Source organism: Letharia columbiana, assembly GCF_014066305.1.
Source record: "Letharia columbiana isolate WasteWater2 chromosome Unknown Sc0000012_s0, whole genome shotgun sequence".
In the NCBI taxonomy this organism is placed as follows: domain Eukaryota; kingdom Fungi; phylum Ascomycota; class Lecanoromycetes; order Lecanorales; family Parmeliaceae; genus Letharia; species Letharia columbiana.
The window spans coordinates 425,801-449,308 of record NW_023501050.1 but is presented as its reverse complement, the minus strand read 5'-3'; the positions used below and the strand labels follow the sequence as shown (position 1 = coordinate 449,308).

The 23,508-nt window shown below is 49.9% G+C and overlaps 9 protein-coding genes across 9 annotated transcripts; 7 read left to right on the top strand and 2 right to left on the bottom strand.

The window, feature by feature from the left end:
* Positions 1–294: 294 nt before the first annotated feature.
* On the bottom strand, positions 295–3,045 carry HO173_004687 (uncharacterized protein; the record flags this gene model as incomplete). The annotated part of the gene is made up of 2 exons (XM_037306609.1): positions 295–2,984; positions 3,036–3,045. The coding sequence occupies 2 exons, from the start codon at positions 3,043–3,045 to the stop codon at positions 295–297; spliced, it is 2,700 nt and encodes an 899-aa protein (XP_037166547.1).
* A 1,009-nt stretch (positions 3,046–4,054) lies between these two features.
* On the top strand, positions 4,055–5,886 carry HO173_004686 (uncharacterized protein; the record flags this gene model as incomplete). Its single annotated transcript, XM_037306608.1, has 6 exons — positions 4,055–4,234; positions 4,292–4,667; positions 4,719–4,836; positions 4,892–4,953; positions 5,006–5,036; positions 5,145–5,886. The coding sequence occupies 6 exons, from the start codon at positions 4,055–4,057 to the stop codon at positions 5,884–5,886; spliced, it is 1,509 nt and encodes a 502-aa protein (XP_037166546.1).
* Positions 5,887–6,944: 1,058 nt separating this feature from the next.
* HO173_004685 (uncharacterized protein) lies at positions 6,945–11,066 on the bottom strand (the record flags this gene model as incomplete). Its single annotated transcript, XM_037306607.1, has 3 exons — positions 6,945–10,777; positions 10,826–10,948; positions 11,030–11,066. The coding sequence occupies 3 exons, from the start codon at positions 11,064–11,066 to the stop codon at positions 6,945–6,947; spliced, it is 3,993 nt and encodes a 1,330-aa protein (XP_037166545.1).
* A 527-nt stretch (positions 11,067–11,593) lies between these two features.
* Positions 11,594–12,877, top strand: HO173_004684 (uncharacterized protein; the record flags this gene model as incomplete). Its single annotated transcript, XM_037306606.1, has 2 exons — positions 11,594–11,823; positions 11,878–12,877. The coding sequence occupies 2 exons, from the start codon at positions 11,594–11,596 to the stop codon at positions 12,875–12,877; spliced, it is 1,230 nt and encodes a 409-aa protein (XP_037166544.1).
* A 209-nt stretch (positions 12,878–13,086) lies between these two features.
* HO173_004683 (uncharacterized protein) lies at positions 13,087–13,641 on the top strand (the record flags this gene model as incomplete). Its single annotated transcript, XM_037306605.1, has 2 exons — positions 13,087–13,184; positions 13,227–13,641. 2 exons carry the CDS (start codon positions 13,087–13,089, stop codon positions 13,639–13,641), a joined length of 513 nt encoding a protein of 170 aa, XP_037166543.1.
* Positions 13,642–13,643: 2 nt separating this feature from the next.
* Positions 13,644–14,127, top strand: HO173_004682 (uncharacterized protein; the record flags this gene model as incomplete). Its single annotated transcript, XM_037306604.1, has 2 exons — positions 13,644–13,742; positions 13,894–14,127. 2 exons carry the CDS (start codon positions 13,644–13,646, stop codon positions 14,125–14,127), a joined length of 333 nt encoding a protein of 110 aa, XP_037166542.1.
* Positions 14,128–14,673: 546 nt separating this feature from the next.
* On the top strand, positions 14,674–16,777 carry HO173_004681 (uncharacterized protein; the record flags this gene model as incomplete). The annotated part of the gene is made up of 8 exons (XM_037306603.1): positions 14,674–14,792; positions 14,849–14,867; positions 14,918–15,515; positions 15,576–15,667; positions 15,722–15,729; positions 15,790–15,903; positions 15,961–16,040; positions 16,764–16,777. The coding sequence occupies 8 exons, from the start codon at positions 14,674–14,676 to the stop codon at positions 16,775–16,777; spliced, it is 1,044 nt and encodes a 347-aa protein (XP_037166541.1).
* A 93-nt stretch (positions 16,778–16,870) lies between these two features.
* Positions 16,871–18,079, top strand: HO173_004680 (uncharacterized protein; the record flags this gene model as incomplete). The annotated part of the gene is made up of 2 exons (XM_037306602.1): positions 16,871–17,276; positions 17,373–18,079. 2 exons carry the CDS (start codon positions 16,871–16,873, stop codon positions 18,077–18,079), a joined length of 1,113 nt encoding a protein of 370 aa, XP_037166540.1.
* Positions 18,080–19,176: 1,097 nt separating this feature from the next.
* HO173_004679 (uncharacterized protein) lies at positions 19,177–22,889 on the top strand (the record flags this gene model as incomplete). The annotated part of the gene is made up of 3 exons (XM_037306601.1): positions 19,177–19,204; positions 19,335–22,556; positions 22,615–22,889. The coding sequence occupies 3 exons, from the start codon at positions 19,177–19,179 to the stop codon at positions 22,887–22,889; spliced, it is 3,525 nt and encodes a 1,174-aa protein (XP_037166539.1).
* Between the last annotated feature and the right edge of the window lie 619 nt (positions 22,890–23,508).

Genomic DNA, 23,508 nt, shown 5'->3' with positions numbered 1-23,508 from the left:
ATTGCGATTGGCCCAATTACACCGTAAACCGTCTCTTGAGCCCTGTAGAAATCCAAGCCTCTGACTTCTCACCGTCCATACATGGACAAGGTTGCGACATTAATCTTTCAAGAACGTCGACGCGTATCAAAAAGTCACGACTTTGATATCTATCCACAGCCTCTTCGAAGCATCGAAAGGACTCCTAATACATGGCCTGATTGTAGTCGCACCGGTCTCACCATTGATGAACATCATCACACATATCGCACAGACCCATAAACGCCACAGTGCCATAATCAGACATTGCGAGTTTCATGGGAAGCCCAATTCATCGTCCATACATTGGGAGAAAGTCTCCGTATCCAGTCGATGCCTTTTCGTCCGTAGCATATCTAAACTATAGCTTTCAATGACTTTGTTATTATGCTTTCGGTCTGGAATTTCCTTCTTACCACCAGATGGTAGATTTGGTATCTCTCGCAGCGCAATAGGCTTTTCTTGTGATGATTCTGGCGTGGAAAGCTCATCAAGGTCATTTGCGGCGTGCACTTTCGAGAGAATTTGCGTGCGAGGGACCTTCTGGGGACGTGGGGATTCCCTGATGAAAAATAGCTTCTCCGTTGAATTGGAATTGCCGTAGCTTCCTTCTACGTTCCCAATTTCACAGGAGTCACAGGAAGCCCCTCGCCCTAAATGTCTACGTTTTGGCCGAGGGAGCCGCCGGTCTGTGACGCAAGGTGATTGTGATAATCCGGAGAGAAGAGGCAATGCTTGCACTAGCGTCAACTTCGGTGCCTCCCCGTAGGTGCTGTCACGATCGACATCTTCCACGGCGATAGGCCGTTGCAGTGCTAAAGCTGGAGTCTTTGCAATCCATTCGCATATGCCCTCCTCCCATTTGTATTCACTTTTGTTCCGCATGACATCTCGAGTTGGGGTTTTGTCTACGACAATACTGGGTGAGGCGTCGACCGTGCGTGTGATTGTACCCTCCACGTCTAAAGCCCATTCAAGATGTTTGGGCTGACCCGTATCTTCCGAGAATGCGAATGCTGCAGCATGAGCGATACCGCAACAGAATCTTCGAGTTGGCTTATCGTAGATATTTGAAGTGGCGACAGAGATTAGATCTTGGACCATGACCTGTACGAAGCGGAAGCCATCGCCTGATCCTGGTTCATCGCAACATCGTGCAACTTCGCCGAGAAATGAGCCCGCATTGCTCAACGACTCTTTGCTGGACGGCAGGCTGGCCAGTGCAGCCAGGTCAAGCACGTCATTCGGAGCGATCCCTGTGCCAGGTTTTCTCGATGTAACCGAGACCAGTCCCGCTGAGAGTAGAGGCAGACGTAACAATTTTGCTGGCACAGACCAGCTGCGATTGGCACACGAGGTGGCGTTAGATAATTCAAGGACTTGACGTATCTCTAAAGCCACATCTCGCAGTATCCCCACGCTCAAAAGGTTGGGATGACGTGAGTCCATTCCCGACTTGGCCGATCGAAGAATGTTGATAGCTGAAAGCACTGTCAGAACATTGGAGAAAGTAGACTGTAAAGCGTTGTCTACGTCGTCCGGTCGCGCCCCGGCTTCTCCTGATTCAGTGGGCTGACTTTCCGCGACCGTCTCCACTGCTCGGCTTGACTTGTACGATCTGAGAGTGGGACGGACAGCAAAGGGTTCGCAGGCGCGGAGCCTCAGATCGTGAACTTGAGGGCTAGCTTTCGCATTCGAGACCCCTCGCCTGTATGATTTTGAGATGGCAATTTGAAGAAGCAAGGCGGCAGATCGAGCATGATCGTCTTGCTGTGTAATCGAACGGATCGCGCCATTCCAACATTTGATCATGGCCTTACTCGATATCCAGCCTACTGGGAGTATGCCATCTTCTAGCATCACTGCCGTTTGGCGATACATAAAGCCATGCCTGCCAGTTTTTGAGGCACAATACTTCAATGCACCCGCAACCCGAGAAGCCTCATCTGTCAGGAGAGTGGTTTGGAGTCGGTGCGATGTGGCCGACTTGTTAATAGGGTGAGAGAGTCCCGCGCAAAATACTGTACTCTTCTCCGGTGAAAGAGACCGATATTTTAGTAGAGTGATCATGCATTCAATTACGCATTCGGCTTCGTCGTAGGCGGCGAGCCCAAGACATAAAGAAACGATGTGGCAGGAGAGAGAAATCTCAATCAGACCCTCCTGGATTGCTTCTCCGACTAGGCTGACCCCGTGGGCTCTTACCACTTCTCGGAGAGACTCCCAACCACCGTCTGGCACTGAACCAAAAGCTTCGAGGTCGGTGTAGACTTCTGATGCGACGTCAATGTGATTTTCGAGATCCTCATCATTGGTCAGGCGTTGATCCTCGGCGATGTAACTAGGAACCTGCCTTAAGCAGATAGAGTAAAGTGAGCGACCTCCACGATGGTCACTGGTCTTTTCGCAAGTAGTAGCCCTTAGTAATGCTTCGAGTGCCTTGCATATCCCCTCTATGAGTCTTCGATTGCCCAGTCCAGTCGAACCATCAGAGCCCAGAACTTGAGAATTGTGGAAGACTTGCACGTTCTTCGATGTACCGCGAGGGTCTCTAGGCAGTGCTCTTTGACCTTGTATATCATGTTGACCGTCTTTGGCGGCCAAGTCCTCATCATTGCCTCTGACTTGGCCTGCCGTCAAACAAAGAGGCAATCGTATTGCAGCATCCGTTGCTTCTGCAAATGCCCGGTCTTTATCGATGTCCACGAATTCTCGAAACGACCGAACCTTCGTTTTTGATGAATATGTACGCCTAATCTTCTTCCAAGGTCTTGGACTATTCTCCCATTCAACGTCAACTTTCGTCGCAGTAGCTGAATTCTGGGAGGATGATGATGGGGCGATCCCAGAGTTCCGTTCATCATGCCTGAGTTCAGAAAGTGTAGCCTTGCGCAAGAGAGCAATCTTGGAGGAGAGAGGGCGAAGAAGCCGATTGCATCGAGCAGAAGTCCATGGAGCTTTTGCACCTGTAAGACATCAGTACACAGAAGGTCAGTAGGCTATCTATCCAAGCTCACTTTCGTTCATGCTCTGCTGTTCCCGAGTTTCAACCAAGATATAGTTTCTCTAGGATCGCAAAGGTATTCCAGCACCAAGCTGTCCGTAGCAACTGTAGCGAGGTCTGCAGCTAAAGTAATACAATTAGAACTGTGTAGTCACATCAAAGGAAAAAGCTAAAGCAATGCTGTTATGGAGCTGACAAGTATGTTGAAGGAGTCTACCGTTCTAACTTCTGTGTTTGGGTGTCGGGTAAACAATGCGGGGTAAAGTTCTTCCGCCCGGTGGTAATGCCAAGCCCGCTAGCCCGCCATTTTTGCAGCAGAACGAGATGGGCCTCCTCCCTTAGCGATACTTCTAAATCCTTTGGTCAGCGAGTGTTCATAAGTCTTACACCCGATCCTTTGATAGCTTCTTGCCTGATTACCCAGACCCAAATGTGATTCTGTGGAAGGAAACATTCCAGAGGTAAACAAATGTGGTGGCGATGTGGAGCATTGGAAGCTTGTATGAAGAGACAAGAACCGACTCTCCATCCTCCATCATCCAGACTTGGCCTGTGGCGCCTTCGCTTACCCTGAATTCAAGCAGATCCTGCTATGATGGTACATGTATATTTGTGTATCTCATGGCCCGTGCCTCTCCTGACGCCGTCTCGAGTTCGTCATTGAATGTCTCCCTTTCTGCTGCTCGTCCTTTTATCATCCTCTGATTTCCCATGTAGAAGCAAGATATTGAGTAATGCCTTCATCATCAAAGATAGTTGCTTAAGCATGTTGTGAAAAGCTTGAGGGTGGTTGGAACCATGGTTACAAAGATTAGCTTTCCTACAAGAGGCAAATATACCAGCTTGTGACGCCTTCAGCACATCATGCCTTCTGGAAAATGCCATGAAAGCTGCGCCTCTGTTTTCTATTCAAGTGCCGAAGGGGTTTTGTCTACATGGACCCATGACTATTCATTGCTATGACCCTCAGTGTTTCTCTTCCTCCTATATCACCGCTCTTCATTCTCTTCTAGACAAACATAACGCACCGCAATGTCTCCTACATCAACCCCAGGGCCGTTCCCGCCGGATATCAGTCGTGCATCTGAGCTTCTCGTTGTCAGATGGCTGACTCTGTCCATTGCGGTATTGCTCGTGTCTCTGCGTTTCTATATTCGAGGCATCATTCGCAAGAACCTAGGCTGGGATGACTTCACAATTTTGCTAGCCATTGTTAGCTACCTTCAGTTTGGAGTATACCAGTAACCTTTCACTGACAGCTGCGCTTAGGCATGTGCCATTGCTCACAGCATATTCTCTTGCCTCCAGGTTCAGAGCGGGTTCGGTCGAAACATCCACTATCTCACTCCAGTCCAGATACAACACTTCGGACTATACACCGACATATGTATCATGCTTCTCATTATCGGCACAGGGTTGGTCAGGATTTCAGTGTGTCTGTTCGTCCTCCGTCTCCTGCCTGCCACCAAGATGGCCTATCGGAGGTGGAATTGGGGACTGTTGGCATTCTGCGCCATCGTCACACTTGCGGATTTCCTTGCCCAATGTTTTCAATGCGTACCGCTTCCAGGATTGTGGAACAAAAGCGTGAAAGCACGATGCTTCGCGCCAGTTCATATGACCCAGATCACCAAGTTTCAGGGCGGTGTGTAACTTCGAGCCGGTTCCACGGTCTCATGGACTCACACAAACGTAGGTTCGGCTGTCATAACGGACATCCTGTGCGTACTGTTGCCCATGTTGGTCCTCCGAAATCTACAGGTCAGTCAACGGGAAAAAATAGCTATCTTCGTTGTCATAGGATTTGGATTCTTGTAAGCCGAAAAGAGTTGCTCGTGAGCCTCTTCCGTCAGACTGATCTTTGACTAGTACCGCCGTAACCGCCATTGCTAGAACTTCACTCGTTGATTTTACAAGCAAGAACCCTACTTGTAAGCAATCGATCCCGCAAATCTTTAACGCAGGTATCTAAGTACAGCTTAGGGGATCTCATTCCCGTTGCCATTTGGTCTTGGTAAATTCTCCCGTCCTCTATTGGACACCCACCCCTTCACCCTTTAATACTCTTTACCTCTTGCGTTTCTTTTCTCATTCCTTCCAACACCACTAATCACCCCAAAAGCCTCGAACAAAACATCGGCGTAAGCGTCGCCTCCTTGCCAGCCCTTCCCCAACTCCTCAACATCCGCAAACAGCCATATCCATCCCGTTCGTCCGGAGCCCTCTGCAACCGCCACAACAACAACACCCGCCCCCCTCTCAATTCCTTCGCCAAGATCTCAGACAGCGATCGTATCCGCCTCCCCAACGATGTTTCCTCCACTGAAACCAGCAGCCGCGAGGAATTGTCAACTCTAACGCCAAAGATGAGCGATATCGAAAGCTACCGCGACACAAGAGCGAGCCTGATCAGTCTCAGCATGGTCTCCCCGCCCCTCTGGACCGAACGCAAAATCTCCTCGGCCGAAACGGTAGAGATGAGCCGCATGTCTCCAACCCCGACCTTCGTGGAACGCAAACCCTCATCGACGGAAAGATTAAGACTGAGCATGGTGGCCCCGTCCTGGGGCCATAAGAAAACATCATCCGCGGACAAGGCATACAGCCCGAACAACAAAAGGCTGAGCATGGTCTCCCCCTTATCCCTGGATCGGCCGCCCTCTCCCTTTTCCGCCGCAAGGGTGCAGCAGCTCGGGAAGTTCGAGGAGACCGGCTTGCGGCACTCACGAGTCGCGACGCCGGAGGAAATGGTGTCGTTGGGGAATCCGGCGGCATGTGGGTACGCGTGCACGATTGAGGGGGGCACGCCGAAGGGGACGCCGAAGACGTCTCCGAAGCAGTCACCGAAACTTGCGCCTAAGTGAAGGAAGGTGGTCAAATGCAGTGGGGTCACACGGCGGTTCCTTTCAACTCAAAAACATGTAATCTCAGCCGCTAGCAAGAACGCGCTTTTGTTCAAATCGCGGGTCTTGTAGCGACGCACCATTTCAGAGTAACATTGTGACGTCGACTTGGAGATCTAAAGAGGCTCTAGAGTTTCACAGGTCATCATTCTCCACACATATACAAAGGCTCTCGTTGCAGAAAGATTTGAATATAGTAAAGCCGGATACGTGTCAGTATCAACTAGTACTAGTACCTCGTTGAACGTCAGAAGTACAGCCACTCGTATGCGACGTAGCTAGCTATAGCCAAACAGCACAGACGCATGAACCTTCCACAATAACTTGCATCAGCTTCTACATCGCCGAGTACATGAATCATTACCGTCGAAGCCCCTGCTGATTTCAACAACTTGAGGTAACGAGATTGTATAGATGGAACACTGCCACTAGCGTAAGTCTTAGCGAGCTGGAAACCATTAAATTTCTGGGCATTTGTTTACCCGATGTTCAAAGGAAACAAGGAGAGAAACCTCGAGTGGGTATAGCGCTTCGTTGCGTCGTGGTGACGCCGTCACGAAGGTCAATTGCCGGCGAGTTTCCCGGCAGGCAAGTGCGAACACCTTCCGTGGAACCCAGTGAGAATTCACTCAAACTGGTAGTCAGAGTCACACCTTCCCTAGTCCAATGAACCAATTGTGGGTGATATTATGAGTGGTATTTGCGCGGGAGAAAATGCTATGTATGTGCTCCCGGCTATGGTACATGCCTCCGAATCTTGATGCGAGAAAGCGTTTCTATGGAAATCCAACCCATAAAGCTCGATTGGGGAAGACCTTGTGCATATACAATATCCTTGAAAAGCGATAACGGCTCTGTACACAAAGGGGCTGATCCTGTACAGAAAGATGGGACGCTATTTCGTAGAGTACATAAAGAAAAGCAAAACTATCACGCTGTGCAAACTTTTCACATCCTCCAAGGACGACTGTTGTGCATGTGAAGCTCCTATGCCCGAGGGATACTGTCAACGTGAACTCTCAGGCCTGAGCTGCTCCGCCACGGCGCTTCGGATTGCTGCGAGTCGTCCGCTTCTTTCCTGTTGATGATTTGGAAATTTCACCACCACCCTCAACGATCTTCACCAGCTCGTCGATGCTTCGAGAATCAAAGCTGTTGCTACTCCTTGAACTGATATCACGACCGCTAGCCAAATCCGAATTAGACTGGCCGACTGGAGGCTGCGGGCGGGCTCCCATGGTGGTCACGCGCGGGTTGAAAACCACTCTTCGCATTCGTCGAGCTTGCACGTCCTTTGCATGCTTGGCCATAGACACGGCGTTTTGGGTGAGCTGTTCGAGCCATTTCTCCGATTCTTTGGTATTCGGATCATTGGGGCCGAGTTTGACAAGGAATATGCTGTAAGCTTCGCGCATACGGTGGACAGCGCCTTTGTGGTCTTGGTCTAGGACCAAGGCTTGCGCTAGTTGGAAGAGGAGCGTGGCAGTATTGACCGATTGTTTTCCTGACACTTCCTCGCTTATGGCAAGCGATGTTTCAAACCATTGGCGTGAATCTGGGTAGAATTGCAATTGCTGAAGCATGACAGCTGCATTATTGAGTGTGGTGATGGAGTCAGGGTGTTTGGAGCCGTAGATGATTTTCCAAAGCTCTAAAGCGTGTCTTACGCATGCTAATGCAACGGTTGTATTGCGGTTACCGTGTTCGAAAAGAGCGAGGTTGAGGTAGCTCAGGATCGTCTCATTTGAATCTATGCCAAGGGTACGTTCTGATATGATCACCGCTTTGTGGGCCAACTCGATAGCAGCGCTCTTTTCGTCAAGCTGGTAGTAGAGCATCGCCAATTGATGGTATACTCGAGCCACTTCCGGGTGCAAAATGCCATATATCTGTTCATGCAAAGTTAGCGACTCGAGAAGTAGCTCCTGACCAATTTCTTTTTGATTCTGCATCATTGAAATTTTGCCGGCTTCTAAAGCTTCTTCGGCAAGGATGCTCTTTGGGCAGGCATCTTTGATGATCGGTACCATGTTTGCTATGTCTCCCGGGCTGAACGTCGATTCTTGGCTTGGGGTGTCCGAGCCGTTTGTTACTGGAGAGGTGCGACCACCGGTTTTCTTCTTTTTCTTCCCGTTGGCGTTGCCATGAGCATGACCGTTCATTCCAGAATGATTCGCGGTCCCATCCACAACTCCATTGGCCTGTGGCTTCGACTGCTCGGTGTTCGTTTGGGTCTCTGGAGTGAAATGGTATTCCCGGGCGGTCAGCTGCAGTCCGAGCTTGAGCGCTATGCTTCGCAAAAGTTGAATGTGTCTTAATTCGTGTGTCCAGGCATCATCTAACACGTACTGATACCGAATCTGGACCTGAGTCTTCACTTCTCCTTTCAAGCTGTGAGGTGTGACTTTTGCAAATGAATAATCAGCGTCCCTGTAGAATTCTCGGAGATCGTCATCAATCTGTGCTTTCGGTATCTCGTTGAGACCTGTGCCCAAAAAGCAGTTGAGAAGGTGGCATAGGCAATTCGTAGCGAAGGCCATTGGTAGATGGGTCAGGTATCGATTGGCAACGTGCTTGAAAGCCCTTGCGAGCATCTCTTGTACAGTCAGTGCCTTAAGAGCTCGTAGTCGTGCATCCTCATTCTCAGTGAGAGTAGCGAGTTTACCCAGGTAGCGCAAGTTGATCCCCCGCCTATGCATCAATCGACTCAAAGATTGGCCGTCCATTGGAAATCCGACCTCTCCCTCCTTGAGGTCTTGTATCATTTCGGGGATGACTTTCTCGTGAAGGTGTGCGCAAACAGCCCTTACTTCGCGCTCATCCTTCGCCCACTCATCCTTCTCTGCGTCTGTCTGTGGAACCTGTCCGCAGAAGACGTCAGGATTGAGAGTTAGAGAGAAAGCCGAAATGTCTACACGATCTTCTTCAGGACTCTGTTCCGTGGTGTTGTCTTTCGGTTCGGACGACTTGTCCGTTTCAGTCTGGTGTTCGCCGTTCATGCCCTCCACACGGTTCACTTGGCTTTCCTTTGTACCGCTTGTTATTGCAGCTGGCCCATCCGCTTTAGCACTGGTCTTACGACTCTCCACTTGTTCTTGGACATATTCACTCATTTTAAGTCTCCAGTACGCCTCCACAAGCTCTGGTCGGAGAGTGGTCATACGGTGAGGATAATTCTGCGATTGAGACTCAGTAGTAGGTACCTTGCCATCTTTGCAATGTTCCTCGAGCCAAGTAACATCCAGCGGCGTAAGTCTATACAGGTCGAGGATGTACTTGCGGCCGTCTGTACCAAGCAATCCTTTCGTTTCAACGCTGCCCTCGAGCACGTGCTTTTTGCCTTCTTTGTCCCAAACAGCATGCTTCTTCACTTTCAAAGCTTTGGAAACTTGAGAGAATGTTGGTACAAATGCCTCGTTCTCAGCGACGACGTCTCGACCTTCCACTCCACCATAGTCAACTTGATGTTCCTCGGGTTCTCGCTGCTTGAAGATACCAGGAACAATGCTCTGCGCGACCAACCGCTTGCCCAGGTAGTCTACAATGATGGTGCCAGGGGTTGCCAAGCCTGCTATATCCAGCTGATTGACGGCTTTCACACCACAGACATCCTTTCCTACAGCTACTCGAGCAGCCTCATCACCGCCTTCTGAGGTAAAAGTACCAACGCCGTCGGCTCCGAATGAATAGAATACATTGTTGTATACAAAGATCTGTGCGTCTTTGCTTTCCGTAGGATTCAGGGGCGCAACTTCCCCACGTGCGACCATCATTGCACCACGAGCAGCCGCCTCATTGAATTCGGCGAATATCTTAAATATCAACCGCTCTCTGAAGACTCGATCCTGGACCGTCTCTCTGGGTAGCTCTCGAGTGGACTGTATTTCCTCATTCCAGTCTCGCAATGTCTCTGTATTCTCAACTCCAGACAGCAGAAAAGTTTCTTGAGTCCTCGTAAGATCTGGTTGATGAGACGAGAGGGATGTTGCTGTAGGAGCCACAAGCCAGGGACTGGAAGGTATGGCATTGGTAAGTTGAAAATTCGCCAATGGATCCCGCTTGTTGTTCGCATCCAATAATGTGTCAAAGGACTTGCTGAACGACTGTGACAAGACGGAGATCAGAGAGAAGAGTGAGTGTGCGGCTGCATTCTTTGGTGGTGGTCTTGGGAAGGGATCGAATCTGCTGTTGGAAGATTTGTTCACGAAGAACCCTGAGATATGGGAAGTGATCTGGTATTGCTCGCCTTCATTTGTGGTGAGCTGTAGATAGAGGAGATGGCCTTGTTGACGGAGAAACGGTGGTGGAGGATTCCAAGCCGAAACACCAAGAGATTTGATTGTTTTCGGGGATTGCTCCTGGTCTGTAGGAATGATTGTACGCATTGAGGGAGGACCGTCGAGGGTGTAGTCTGCAAGAGCATGTGAAGCTCCGGATGGGCTTGCATCCGCTGGTTTGTCCGTGGGAGCAGAGGGTGCGGCAGGATCTTTCCATGGTGATACTGTGTCGTGAAGTGACAGACCAGCTGAAATGCCGTGCAGCGTGTCGACCCGATTCCCGGCGGCCCCAATAAGATCCCGAATCCGTATCAAGTGCATCCGAGCCTCTTTCTCTGTATATGGGTCTTCCACCAGCTTCAATTCTGAGTCGGCAGTAAACCCTTTGACCTCTGAAAGCTCAAGATAGTCATTGATCCGTTCGCCTTTATGTTCCAGGTGAAAACATGAGTACTGAAAAGTGCCTGGGGTTTCAACTATGGATTGTCGAAGGTCTTGGACCTGCTCTTGTGTGGAGACCATGATCTGGATCTGGTAGGGTTGATGAGGTAGTTTGATGGTGACTTGGAAGACATCTTTTGCAGACGTTAGCTCTTTCCATCAAACGCCATTCTGGGACGTACTGTCAGCGGCCGGCTCCTCCTTCGCTTCGTCTTGCTTCGAAACAGTGGTTTCTCCATTTGCAAGTGGCGTGGAGGAATCTTCATGGCCGTTTGTTTCTTTACTATTAGTTAAATTGGGATTTTCTAGGTACATAATATCAGTGTAAGACCTGAGACCGGATGGAAGGAGGCGAAGACCCCGATAGCCCACTATCTTTCACGTACCAGATTTTGCATTTGCGTCAGTACCATTCTCGGACATACTAGGATTTTTTTTGGAGTTTGGTATATGTACAGGCGCGTATGAAGGTACTTTCGGTGTTGCTATTGAAAAGGAATGTTCAATGGATACAATTAAGGAGAGTTTAGAGGGCAAAGACTCTTAGTGTCATAGACAAAGATCAGATAACCTATTAGTAATGTAAGGAAAGAAAAAAAGCAAGAGGGAAATGAGAGACTTTTTCCACCGCTCGAAGGAGAGCTCCGTCACCAGCATAAACACCGGGAGCTACGGAGAGCTTTGAGCGTTTGCGCGCAGATCCGGTTCTACCCGGATCCCTGCAAGCATCTTTTTGGGCAGCTCCTGGCTGCCGATATGGACACATCGCAATCTCACTTGCTACTGCCGACGACGACATCGAACTTCGAGAGTCACTTTGCCTTTCCTTGCTTTCCTTTCTTTCCTGTCTTCTCTATTTCACAGCCTCTTATGCATTAAGACAAGGTGCCATTTTTATGCACATCTGATCTCTAAGTACATCTCTTACCTGCGTGGTTCCGCTCCTCAGCATGGCGCGAACCAAAGCATCTCCCTTACGACGAGAGCCTTCAGACTTCGAACAAGGACCTCCAGACACCCCAAATCACGGCTGGAAGCATATGAATACCAAGGCGAATGGCAATGCCTCCCCTGCCGCCGTGAGCAATGGCAAACCTAAGGGGCCCTCTCGTCCCGCGATCCAAGAGCAAGCCGGACTTGCTCAACTCGTCATATGCGTTGCTGGCATCTACGCTTCATTGTAAGAGAGAATGACTTATCTGCCACCATTTCAAACCCATCTGACTATTTTTAGTCTTTCTTGGGCGGTCCTTCAAGAACGCATAACAGCGACCAGCTATGGCCCTTTAACATCCCCCGAACGATTCACCTATTCAGTCTTTCTGAACACCATTCAGTCCACATTTGCAGCACTAGTTGGCTACTTTTACCTCCTTTACTCCGCTCCCAAGTCCGGTTCAATCCCTGCTGTCTTCCCTACTCGCTCAATCCTTTTCCCCCTCATCCTGGTGGCAGTAACTTCTTCACTGGCCTCCCCTTTCGGATACGCTTCGCTTGCTCACATCGATTATATAACTTTTATCCTTGCCAAATCTTGCAAGCTCCTTCCTGTCATGTTCCTCCACCTCACAATATTCCGGAAATCATACCCCCTCTACAAATATTTTGTCGTGGCCCTGGTGACCGCGGGCGTGGCCGTCTTCACAGTCTACCATCCCTCCTCATCGAGCAAGAAGTCATCTCCACAGAATAACAATTCAGCTTGGGGACTGATGCTGCTAAGCGTCAATCTTCTCTTAGACGGCCTTACAAACAGCACTCAAGACCATATCTTTACCTCGTACCGCCCTTATTCTGGCCCCCAGATGATGGTAGCTCAGAATGTCCTTTCCACCCTCCTCACGACACTTTACTTATGCATTTCGCCTCTAATTCCCCCAACACCCCTTTCACCTAAAACGGGCAGCTCTTCCGAATTCTCAGCTGCTCTAGCCTTCATACAACGCAACCCGGCAATCCTATCTGCTATACTCTCCTTCGCTGCTTGCGGCGCTATTGGCCAGATATTCATCTACTACACTCTTAGCCATTTCAGCAGCCTTTTGCTAGTCACGGTGACAGTAACGAGGAAGATGTTGACAATGATGCTGAGTGTGCTTTGGTTTGGACATCGGTTAAGTGGGATGCAGTGGGTGGGCGTGGGGTTAGTGTTTGGGGGTGTGGGGGCAGAAGGCGTGATGCAAAGGAGGGAGAAAGTGGCGAAGGAGAGAGAAAAGCGGGAGAAAGGGCTCTGATTCACGAGCTTTCACGCCATTGTGCCGGTTATGAGTGTGTCTTGCATGTACAGATAGGTACAAGTTGAAATATAGATCAAATAGACGCATTGGCAATATTCATACCCCTTATTTGTGAGAGGTCGAAAACAGGTGCGCCAGAAATTCTATCACTGCGACCTCTTCCTCGCGTCAAGCACCAAAGTAGAAAGAAAGGAGTTGCAGCTGATATGTTTCCTGTCTCAACGGAGATGCTTGAGCTGGAGACATCGAAACTTATGCAGGATTTAGTGCACCTGCGTAAATTGTTGCATAAAATCCCCTCCAGGTACCTATTTGCTCTTCTGCATCAACCAGCTGACACTCTCAGACCGACCTTACACGGGTCACTAAACATCATCGGCCCAGCAAACCACTCTGTCAACTATCTGAGCCAGCAAAACATCGAAGAAGCGCACCGTCCTACCAGTTTATACTCCAAAGAGCCTGATTGCCGAGCCAAACGCATCCTTGAATCACCGAACGTCTCTCAGGCACGTCTTGCCCCGAATCCCAAACACGATACAAAACAGCAAGTCGAGTGCTCAGTGCCAGACCCGTACGTTCAGGAGAGCACCAACGTTTCCGCCTTCCAACCCTGCCATCACTTCTCGGGCCTCAATCGATCACCACACCACCTTACAGCCTCAGCATCTTGCCCAAGCCTAACGAAAACCCTTGGATTACCTACGCCGGTCGAGTCGAGCAACCTTGCGCTCTCCGGCCACAGGCCACCAGGGCGGTGAGCATGGGCCTCGTCTACAACACCTACCTCAACTCCGACAAAATCTTTGGCTGCAAAAACTGCAAGACGCATCTCGCAAGCCACGATGCTATTATTTCACGCGTACGTTTTTCTGGCCCACATTACCTTCCATTTTCTACGCATACTCTCTTTCTCCGCTTCAACCATACCCGGGCCCTCCACCCTGTGCTCCATAACCGCAGTTCGCATCCTAGTAAGCTAGACATGCTGATATTTCTATCTTGATCAACAGAATTTCCGTGGCCAACACGGCAAAGCCTACCTCTTCAACGCCGTTGTAAATATCTCTCAATCAGAAGCCACGGAACGGAATATGACCACCGGCCGTCATATTGTACGGGATATAATGTGCCGACAGTGCAAGGAGACGGTGGGGTGGAAGTACGACAAGGCGTACGAGCCGAGTGAGAAGTATAAGGAAGGGAAGTTCATACTGGAGGCAGAGTTGCTGTGTACGGTGTACTAGGCTGTGGGGCATACACAAGAGAAGCGGAGAGTGGAGAGCGAGATTGGATTGCGAGAGCTGAGAAAGCATGCATTGGGGGCCAGCGAATCAGGCGTTCAATCACGAGCTTACGTTGAGCATGGTGTTTGGAAAGTTCGTGGGGATCATTTCGCATTCGGGTAATCCATCTCGAACAAAGTATCGAGACATGAACCCAAACATGCAGATTATCGAATGGCTACCAATGTGTTCAGCAACGGACGACAGAATATTCTTGAATGTTATAGCAGGACCTCATGAAGTAGCAGAGCTTCAGACTGTTTCCTTCTCTGCGGACATACACGCAAGCTCCTCGGCCCAGACCTAGATTGCGGGGTAGAAGAGCTCGGAAAGGCACCAGGTGTGGGGTAGAACGGCTGTCGAAGAAGCCATTACTTCATACTTTAGCAGTGAACTGCCACGCAAAGATGGCGAGCCTCAGATTCAAATATTGCAGTTTTACGTTTTCTGATCCTAGAAATCCCAAGAATCGAGGGAGGAACCGGAAAAGCAATGGCCAAAGACACAATGAAAGCCGTCATCTTCAAGGAACCCCGCGTCGTAGCCATAGAAGATCGACCTATTCCTAAGATCAAAGAATCGACAGATGTTATTGTGAGAGTGATATATACAGCTTTGTGCGGCAGGTAAGTAGAGGAAGTATTTTGACCTGTACAAGACGGATCTAACGTCAACGCTTCAGTGAGCTCCATGTCTTCAGAGTCTGTACCGCCCTGTTGTCCTGCTCCAACGAGGAAACTTATAGTAACAGGGCCATCAAACCAGCCCAACGGGCTTTATCATGGGCCATGAGTTCACTGGTACTGTTGAGGAGACCGGATCCGACGTGAAGAATTTTAAGAAGGGCGATCAGATAGTCTCGCCTTTCACCGTCTCCTGCGGGGAATGCTTTTATTGCAAGCAAGGACACTCTTCAAGATGTGCCAAGGGTGCCCTCTTCGGTACAGCCGGTCTTGATGGAGCTCAAGCCGAATATGTGAGAGTGCCGCTAGCGGACAGTACTGCTATGAAGGCTCCAGAAGGCATTGCAGATAATGCGTTGGTTCTAATGGCAGACATATTTCCCACCGGATTCTTTGCAGCCCACAATGCCTTCAAAGACTTGACGAAGGAGCAAATTTCTGAGGCAACTGTAGTGCTGGTTGGCTGCGGACCTGTCGGCCTCTGTGCTCTCATCAACGCCGAGAATTACAAGCCAAAGCACCTGCTTGCAGTGGACTCGATACAGTCGAGATTGGATTTGGCCGAGTCTTTGGGTGCGGAGCCGTGGAATTTCCAGACTGATCGAGAAGGACTCGACAAACGAGTAAAGGACTTGACAGACGGTCGAGGTGCCGATGTAGTCATGGGTATATCTCTTGCCTTGATTTGAGCGTGGAGCCGGGCTAGGAGCTGATTTGTTTGAACAGAGGTCGTTGGCATGAGTCCTGCTTTGAAGATGGGATTTGAGTTGCTAAGACCCTGGGGCATTATTTCCAGCGTTGGCGTGCATAATGCGGAGGTAAGCCCGAAGGATCATTTGCCTCCACCCATGCATTGTACTGACGCGTTGCAGATCCCCTGGTACTAAGACAACCTGCTTGCTTACCTCGATGATAGGAGTCAGCGCTGACGATTTGACAGGTCTGGCAACCAAGCATATGGCAAGAATCTGCGTATTCAAATGGGCCGATGCCCCGTGCGATCGATATTCCCTCAAGCTCTGGATATGCTAAAGCAGAAGCAACATCTTTTGGGGTCAGATACTATTATTGAAGCTCAACGACCGAGTAGCGCCCACTGACCATGATCCAGGTTTATGTCTGACAAGATCATGCCCATGTCCGAGGCTGTAGAAGGTTACGATCTTTTTGACAAGATGAAAGTACAGAAAGGTATGTCGCCCATAATCAAAGTCACGATCTCTGACTGGGCTTACAAGACCTAGTGGTTTTCGAAGCACAGAAGTAACACGAGCTCCATCGTTGCACGAGAGACGGAAGTTTTTGTAGAAGCATGACTTCGATGTATTTGTAACGAAGTGAACATCGAGTACTACCCAATAAGACTGACTCGAAATAGTCTCTCTTCATCGAGTGGCTCTTTTCATGTGCATGCAAGCCTCATATCATAAGATGGTTGAATAATTTCATGCCTGCCCAGTGAAGTGTGTCGAGCAAGTCCCATCCTATTTGCTTGAGGCATGTTAAAGGTCAAATCATCAACGTAGCGACGCATTGCAGAGCAAATGCCCTTGAAGAACGGTAAGACTCGAATGCAGCTGCCAAAAAATGTGACTGGCGACAGGGATTGTGCATGAAAAATAATGGTTGTTTGGCGGGGGAAAAATAGCGTCCTTGCCCAAAAAATTTCTGAACGTACGAACATCTTTCCCACGACAGCTTCATGTTTCCTCAGACTGTTGTCATATCCTCTTTCCTTAGCTGCCCGGTCTAATTATTCTCGAGTCCGCAGTCTGATACCCACCTCGTCCTACGGAACCCTCTTCCATCTCTCTCTGTAGGTATTTCATCATCAACGATTGTTTGCTTCCCTGCAACAGCTGGCGATAAAGACCCTAACAGCACAAGTACGGTTGCTGACCTATATGCACGCAGTCCACCCGTTGTGACTGCTCACTCAAGATCACTTCAATTTCAGTCACCCTCGAGCTCGAGCGAAAGCACCGAACTCAATACCCTTCCTCTGTCCATCCACCTTCAAAATGGCAACCGAAACCCGCACCGAGACAGATATCGCCGACTCCATGGGCCGTGTCGGCATCAGCCCTGAGAATGGGGACGAAAACCGTCTCGGATCGGATGGAGAGCCAGCACCAAGAACTGATGAAGAGTATGCCCAGTCTCAACTCACTCTCCGTGCCATTGTGTCCTCGAAAGAAGCCGGGGTCATCATAGGTAAAGCAGGAAAAAATGTGGCGGACCTTCGAGATGAGACTGGTGTCAAAGCCGGCGTTAGCAAGGTGGTGCAGGGTGTGCATGATCGTGTGCTCACGGTCACTGGCGGATTAGATTCCATCTCGAAGGCATACGCTATTGTTGCCAAGGGTTTGCTGGAAGGTGCTCCACAGATGGGGATGGGTGGAGTCATTTCTTCGAACGGAACACATCGTAAGGCTCCCCCATATCGATACTATACCGCCACTGTCACCTCGTACACTGGCTGTTCTATATCTCTACCATGATAGCTAATGATCGTTTCTACAGCCATTCGTCTGCTCATCTCTCACCATCAAATGGGTACAATCATTGGTCGACAAGGGCTCAAGATCAAGCAAATCCAAGATGCCTCCGGTGTCCGAATGGTTGCCCAGAAAGAGATGCTACCACAGTCAACCGAGCGAATTGTTGAGGTTCAAGGCACGCCAGATGGCATTCAAAAGGCTACTTGGGAGATTGGAAAATGCTTGGTCGATGACTGGCAACGCGGGACAGGGACTGTTCTCTACAACCCTGTCGTGAGAGCAGAGGCCGGTCGTGGAGGTCCTTTGGCCGGTGCTCCCGTCGGTGCACCGCCACCCTACAATGGCAATCGCTCGTTCAATCGCACTGGTAACGGTGCCGACTTTAGCGATAACAACGCTGGAGGCTCATACAACCGCCGTTCAAACTCTGATGCGGCAAATCGTGGACCTCCTACTACGACAGAAGACGGCGAAGAGATTCAGACGCAAAACATCAGCATTCCTTCCGACATGGTCGGTTGCATAATTGGACGCGCTGGAAGCAAGATTAGCGAAATCAGAAAGAGTTCTGGTGCCCGCATATCCATTGCCAAAGCCCCCCACGACGAGACCGGAGAGCGCATGTTCACGATCATGGGCAGCGCCGCAGCCAATGAAAAAGCTCTATATCTGCTTTATGAGAACCTTGAGGCCGAGAAGATGCGTAGAAGCCAACAGCCTCAGGACTAGATCCAGTACTGGAGCTGTCATCTCCACCGTGAACATCAAGGTTGCTCTGGTTTGCATATAGCCAGGTGCACGTCCGCCACGCTCCGACCCTCGCATCCCACGTCTCCGACTCGACAGTTCCTTTCCATTACACTTCTATCCATCCCTACCAAAAGTTGACTCGCTTCACTCTCTGCCATGGACACGTCCTTTCACGACACACTATTACGACCTCATGATCCTTTACTACCTTCACGAATCATCATGGCTTTCACGGCGTGCTTTGACGACTGATGAACTCGCTTGCTCAACACCAATCTTTCCGACTCTACGTCCTTTCAATGCGATGATACCAATCTCATCTATGCTCCTCCACTCCTTTCACACACCCAAGCTCCACAAGCAGCCTCTATGAGACCTCCTCGACAGCCATGCTTTGATACAGCCAGGGTTGTCTTCCTCACCTGCTTGACTAGCCTGTACCTTTTCCTCTATCGACCTCGTCCGGTGGCAAGGGAGCTGGCTAGAAAGCTGCAAAGCTGGCAATTAGATAGGCATTAAATCCTACTTTTCACGTGGCAATCGACCCAATTGCTACCAGAGGGAATGCTACCCAACATCATGACTGCACTTCTCTATGTAAAAGAAAATAACAAGGCGTAAAAGTGCTGCATAACCGGGGTTCTCAGTTCTCACAAGGACATTGCCTTTTGAATCGTCATGCTGTAGAGCAAACAACGCCAAGCCATGGAACCGCTGACGTATATCGGAGACCCTCCGCCCAACGATTTATGGTTTTCAATATTTTTGTCGATATACAATCGCCCAATACTCAAACATATAGATAATTTGCGAAATAAATAGATACCTTGTACGCTTGTTTCTATGCACCAGCTGGTGTATGCTTCAGCTGGTGTATGCTTAACGCCTCACAAGCCCCACTTTCCATTGACGCGAGCTTAAGAGCTGTCTCTTCCTGCATACACGCGCCTGCCCGTCTGGGATTCATGCAACCTTAAAAAATCTGCATCTCTCTGGCCAAGGTAGCGGACGCTGTATGCAAGCAGCGCTCGCGTACCATCTGAGCCAGAGGGGACGCACTTTTTATCTTTTGAAGCATGACCGAGCTGGACTTGCACCTTGATGGTACGTCTCTCAGCTTACATATGCTAGATGAGAAGGAGCAACAAATCGGCACATTCAACTACCTTCTCAGTTTGCTTACGAAGCTTACCACCTTCGTTCGTTCTGTTCACTAACGCTTTGTCTTTTCTAGCGGACTCGGGCATACGACACGTCGTCTTACAGGAGGAAAGAACAGAACAAGCACTGGATGTACTGAAGCTTCCAAAAAACAGAAGTACTGGGGACCTGCTCACAGGTGCAAGACGACCAACAGAAGATGGGAAACTACGGGTCTCCTTTGATGCCGGATCTGCCATTGGTGACCCAACGGCCAGATCCCCCATCATGTCAGATCACGAGCGTGGACTTGGGATATCAGGACTGCGGCGAATACGCCAGCAGCCTGCTTCTCGAGCACCATCGCACCCTTCATCACCATCCACTTCTTATACACTCCCTCCAAGGTCTTCCTCCATGACAGTGGATTCGTCCACCTCTCGAGGATTCACAGGGGGTGCACCTTCTTCACCCACGCTGAATTTCGGAGAAGACCTGTCACGGTTTCCTTCCGAATCTCTGCATTCATTCTCCTTCACCCACCAGTCCGAAGGTGCGCTCCACAATCGTCAGAGTGTGTTGAAAAGAGCTATAGATTTTATGCGTGATCGACTAGGCTTTGGTGTAAACCATCCGGGTGTCATGACCGCGCAGGCCAAAGTCAGTGGTGATGTGGAAATTCAGAGCATGGTGGATCTCTTGGTGCGGGCGAACATTCTCGGTTCTGACTCACAAAACAATCAGAATGCTCGGCAACTCCATGGCCCAATGACCGGACCAGCTGATGTTGAAAAGAATGTGTTCGAAAACGCCTTTCTCGCGCGGTCTACGAGTCCAGAAGCACTTAGAATACGGTCATCTGTAGATAAGAGCTCACAGCAAACGGGAGACAATGAAATCTTAAGACCTGGATCAAGCCAACCAGAGCCTTCACTAGCTAGTGCAGCCTCAGCTGCTGATCCAGTGGAACCTGAATCACCATCTAGTGCTTCACCCATTCTAGAAACATCTCAGGTTTCAACAACCGGCATGAAGCGTACATACACAGACCTGTCACTCTTGAACCTACAAACGAGGCTTGTGGAGACGCTTGCAAAGCCGTATAAGGCGAGCGACAGTGCTCATGAAAGCCTTGTATCTCCAACGCCATTGGCAGGCTTCGTCAACGCTCTTAACACTGGCATGAACACCCCTTCCTTGGTGCACGGGCATAACAACCGATGGGTACCCGCTGCGCAGGCTGTGTTCACTACAGAGACTTCCTCCCCCTGGACGATTCTCCTCGCAAACGACCTTGCATGCCTAGTCTTTGGAGTGACGAAAGTTGAGTTTAAAAAATTGAGCATGCTCGAGGTCGTGAGGGAAGATCGAAGGGCGTGGCTGGAAGAGAAACTCAAGTCTCCGGGCGCAGAGGCGACGGCAAAGGCGCGTCAAGCCGGTAGCAAAAGCGCAAGGACAAGTCCGAAATCAACAACCTCCGTCAAGATGGGTAGGGGTGTAACTGCACAACTTCTCAGCAAGCCTCCATGGCGGCAGCAAAGGGCTCAGACTGACGAATGGAAGACGAAGACGTCAAGAGGTGCACCATATCATCCTGCGAATAAATCCCGGGGTGTTCTATTGTGTGGGGATATTGTGCCGATACGAAAGCGCAACGGAGCCACGGGAGCTGCAAGCCTGTGGGTCAAAGAGAAGCGAGGCGGTCTCATATGGGTGCTGGAGGAAATTGCGGAAGATATTGCCACCCTGAAGCTTGATGCGGATTTGCGTGTGACGGGATCCAAAGGAGCTACAAACGTGATTTGGGGAAAGTCAGACGTTTCTGCTGGAACAGAACTACAGCATCTGATCCCACACATGCCTACAAAAAGCAGCTCAAGCGGCTCATCAATCACGAGTAGAACAGGCTTTGCGAGTAATACAACCGTTCAGTATTTTGCGGCTAGAAGTGATGACAGCATAAACATCCCTATTTCGGTCACCATGGAGCCTGACCACGAAACACTGCGGGTCTCGAGCTTCCCACACATCGCCGGTATCGTGGTCGTCTCTGCTTCGAACCTAACGGTCATGAGCTCCAACTCAGTCTTCGCAGCGGCCCTCTTCGGCGAAGCCGAACCCAGTGGTCAAAAGATCAGCGAGCTGATACCGCAATTTGAGAAAATCCTTGAAATATTGATCGAGGAGGACAACGTGAACTTGGTTGATGGTATTGTCGTACCAGAGCACAGCTTCCGAAGAGCGCGAGCCCTGGTGGCTCTACGTGAAGGCAACGAAGATGCTGCAGCCATATTTCTACGGCCACAAGGACTGATAGCTCGTCATCGAGATGGGTCAGAGATTAACGTTGACGTGCAAATGCGTGTTGTACGAAGCGAGAGATCCACGGTCAATGATGCTGTTATCGAGGAAAAGAGCGAAGACAGCGATTCGGCGAGCGAGGAATTTGATCCTTCGGAGATTGTATATGCTCTATGGATTACCTATTCGCGGCAGCTTCACTCCGCACTTCTTCCTGGTGGCTCAGCTACACCAAACCTCTCGCGACCTGGTACGCCACACCAACCCTCTCCTGGTCAAAATAGCCGGTCGATTACTCCAGAGCAGATTGACCGAGAAGACATCAAGCCAGAAACTTTCCCCACAACGTCACTCACACAACAAATCAAAGAAGCGGCATCCCAGCCTATCTCCGAGAGTCCGTCCAAGCATGTCGTGATAGAGCCAGTACCTCGTGTCTCCACTCCCAAGGCGAAGGATCTGCCCAAGAAGAAGAAGAAGATATCAGATTTTGTCGTTCTCGAAGATATGGGCCAAGGCGCGTATGGCCAGGTCAAACTGGCCCGCTACGCCAAAGCCAATGGCAAGAAAGTCGTCCTCAAATACGTGACCAAGCGCCGCATCCTCGTCGATACATGGACCCGAGACCGCCGCCTTGGAACAGTTCCACTGGAAATCCACGTCCTCGACTACCTGCGAAGAGACGAGTTACGACACCCCAACATTGTCGAAATGACAGACTTTTTCGAAGATGATGTCAACTACTATATCGAAATGGTACCGCACGGTTTGCCAGGCATGGATCTCTTTGATTACATTGAGATGCGATCAACAATGGATGAGGCTGAATGCCGAAATATTTTCTTGCAGGTGGTGGACGCATTGCATCATTTACACACCAAAGCACTCGTTGTACACCGCGATATTAAAGACGAGAACATTGTTCTGGATGGCGAAGGAAAAGTCAAGCTCATCGATTTCGGTAGCGCGGCATACATCAAGAACGGACCCTTTGATGTCTTTGTTGGGACAATTGGTAAGTTCTTTCTCCCTTTCGACCTGCTCCTATCCCACATGGCTAACGGTGGCTTTAGATTATGCCGCGCCCGAAGTCCTCCAAGGTAAATCCTACCGCGGCAAAGAACAAGACATCTGGGCCCTCGGCATCCTCCTCTATACACTCGTCTACAAAGAAAACCCCTTCTACAGCATTGACGAAATACTGGATCACGAATTACGCATACCGTGGATCATGTCGGCCGCGAATATTGAATTAATAAAACAGATGTTGGATAGAGATGTCGACAGGAGGCTGACTATTAGTCAAGTTAGGGATGCCGGATGGTGTAGGGAGGTTGGTGACCTGTAATGGTTCAGGAGAATGGTGACGGGACGTGTGGGTTTTTGGCATAGGCGATAGATGGATTGGGAAGAGGGCGAACGTGATTGCATGGCCGGTGATACGAACGTTCTGCTGCTTTGCACCCGGTGCAGAGAATCTTTGGCATTTTCATTTCCTCTGAAGCGACAGCGAATTTGGGCCTCTCGGGATATTATAGGGCTTCGGCATTGGCATATTAGACGTTTACATCGATACCCACGGCACAAGATAAAACAAAAGATGATTGGTCAATTCTCTGGTGGACGATTTAAACAAGATTGGAATGTTACATCAGTCACCATCATATGCGCTTGCTGCACCTTTTGATGCTGCTTTGAAAAACAAATGGCATTGAACTATGCAAACATATGTAGAACGCTGTATGCATTCGAGGGTCATGATGATGTCCCGACCATGGGCAGGTATCGTCAATGCGCTTCATGTTTGAATCGGGCCAACACACTGTCACCTTGTTGCGGGACATCCTCATCCCACCTCCATCCCCCCACGTCTGCTCGCCGGCCTCTCATCTCTCAGCGGAAATGTCCACGGAACAGCTAGGGGGATGATAGAGGGTGGGTTTAGCCGCTCGTATGCACTTCATCCC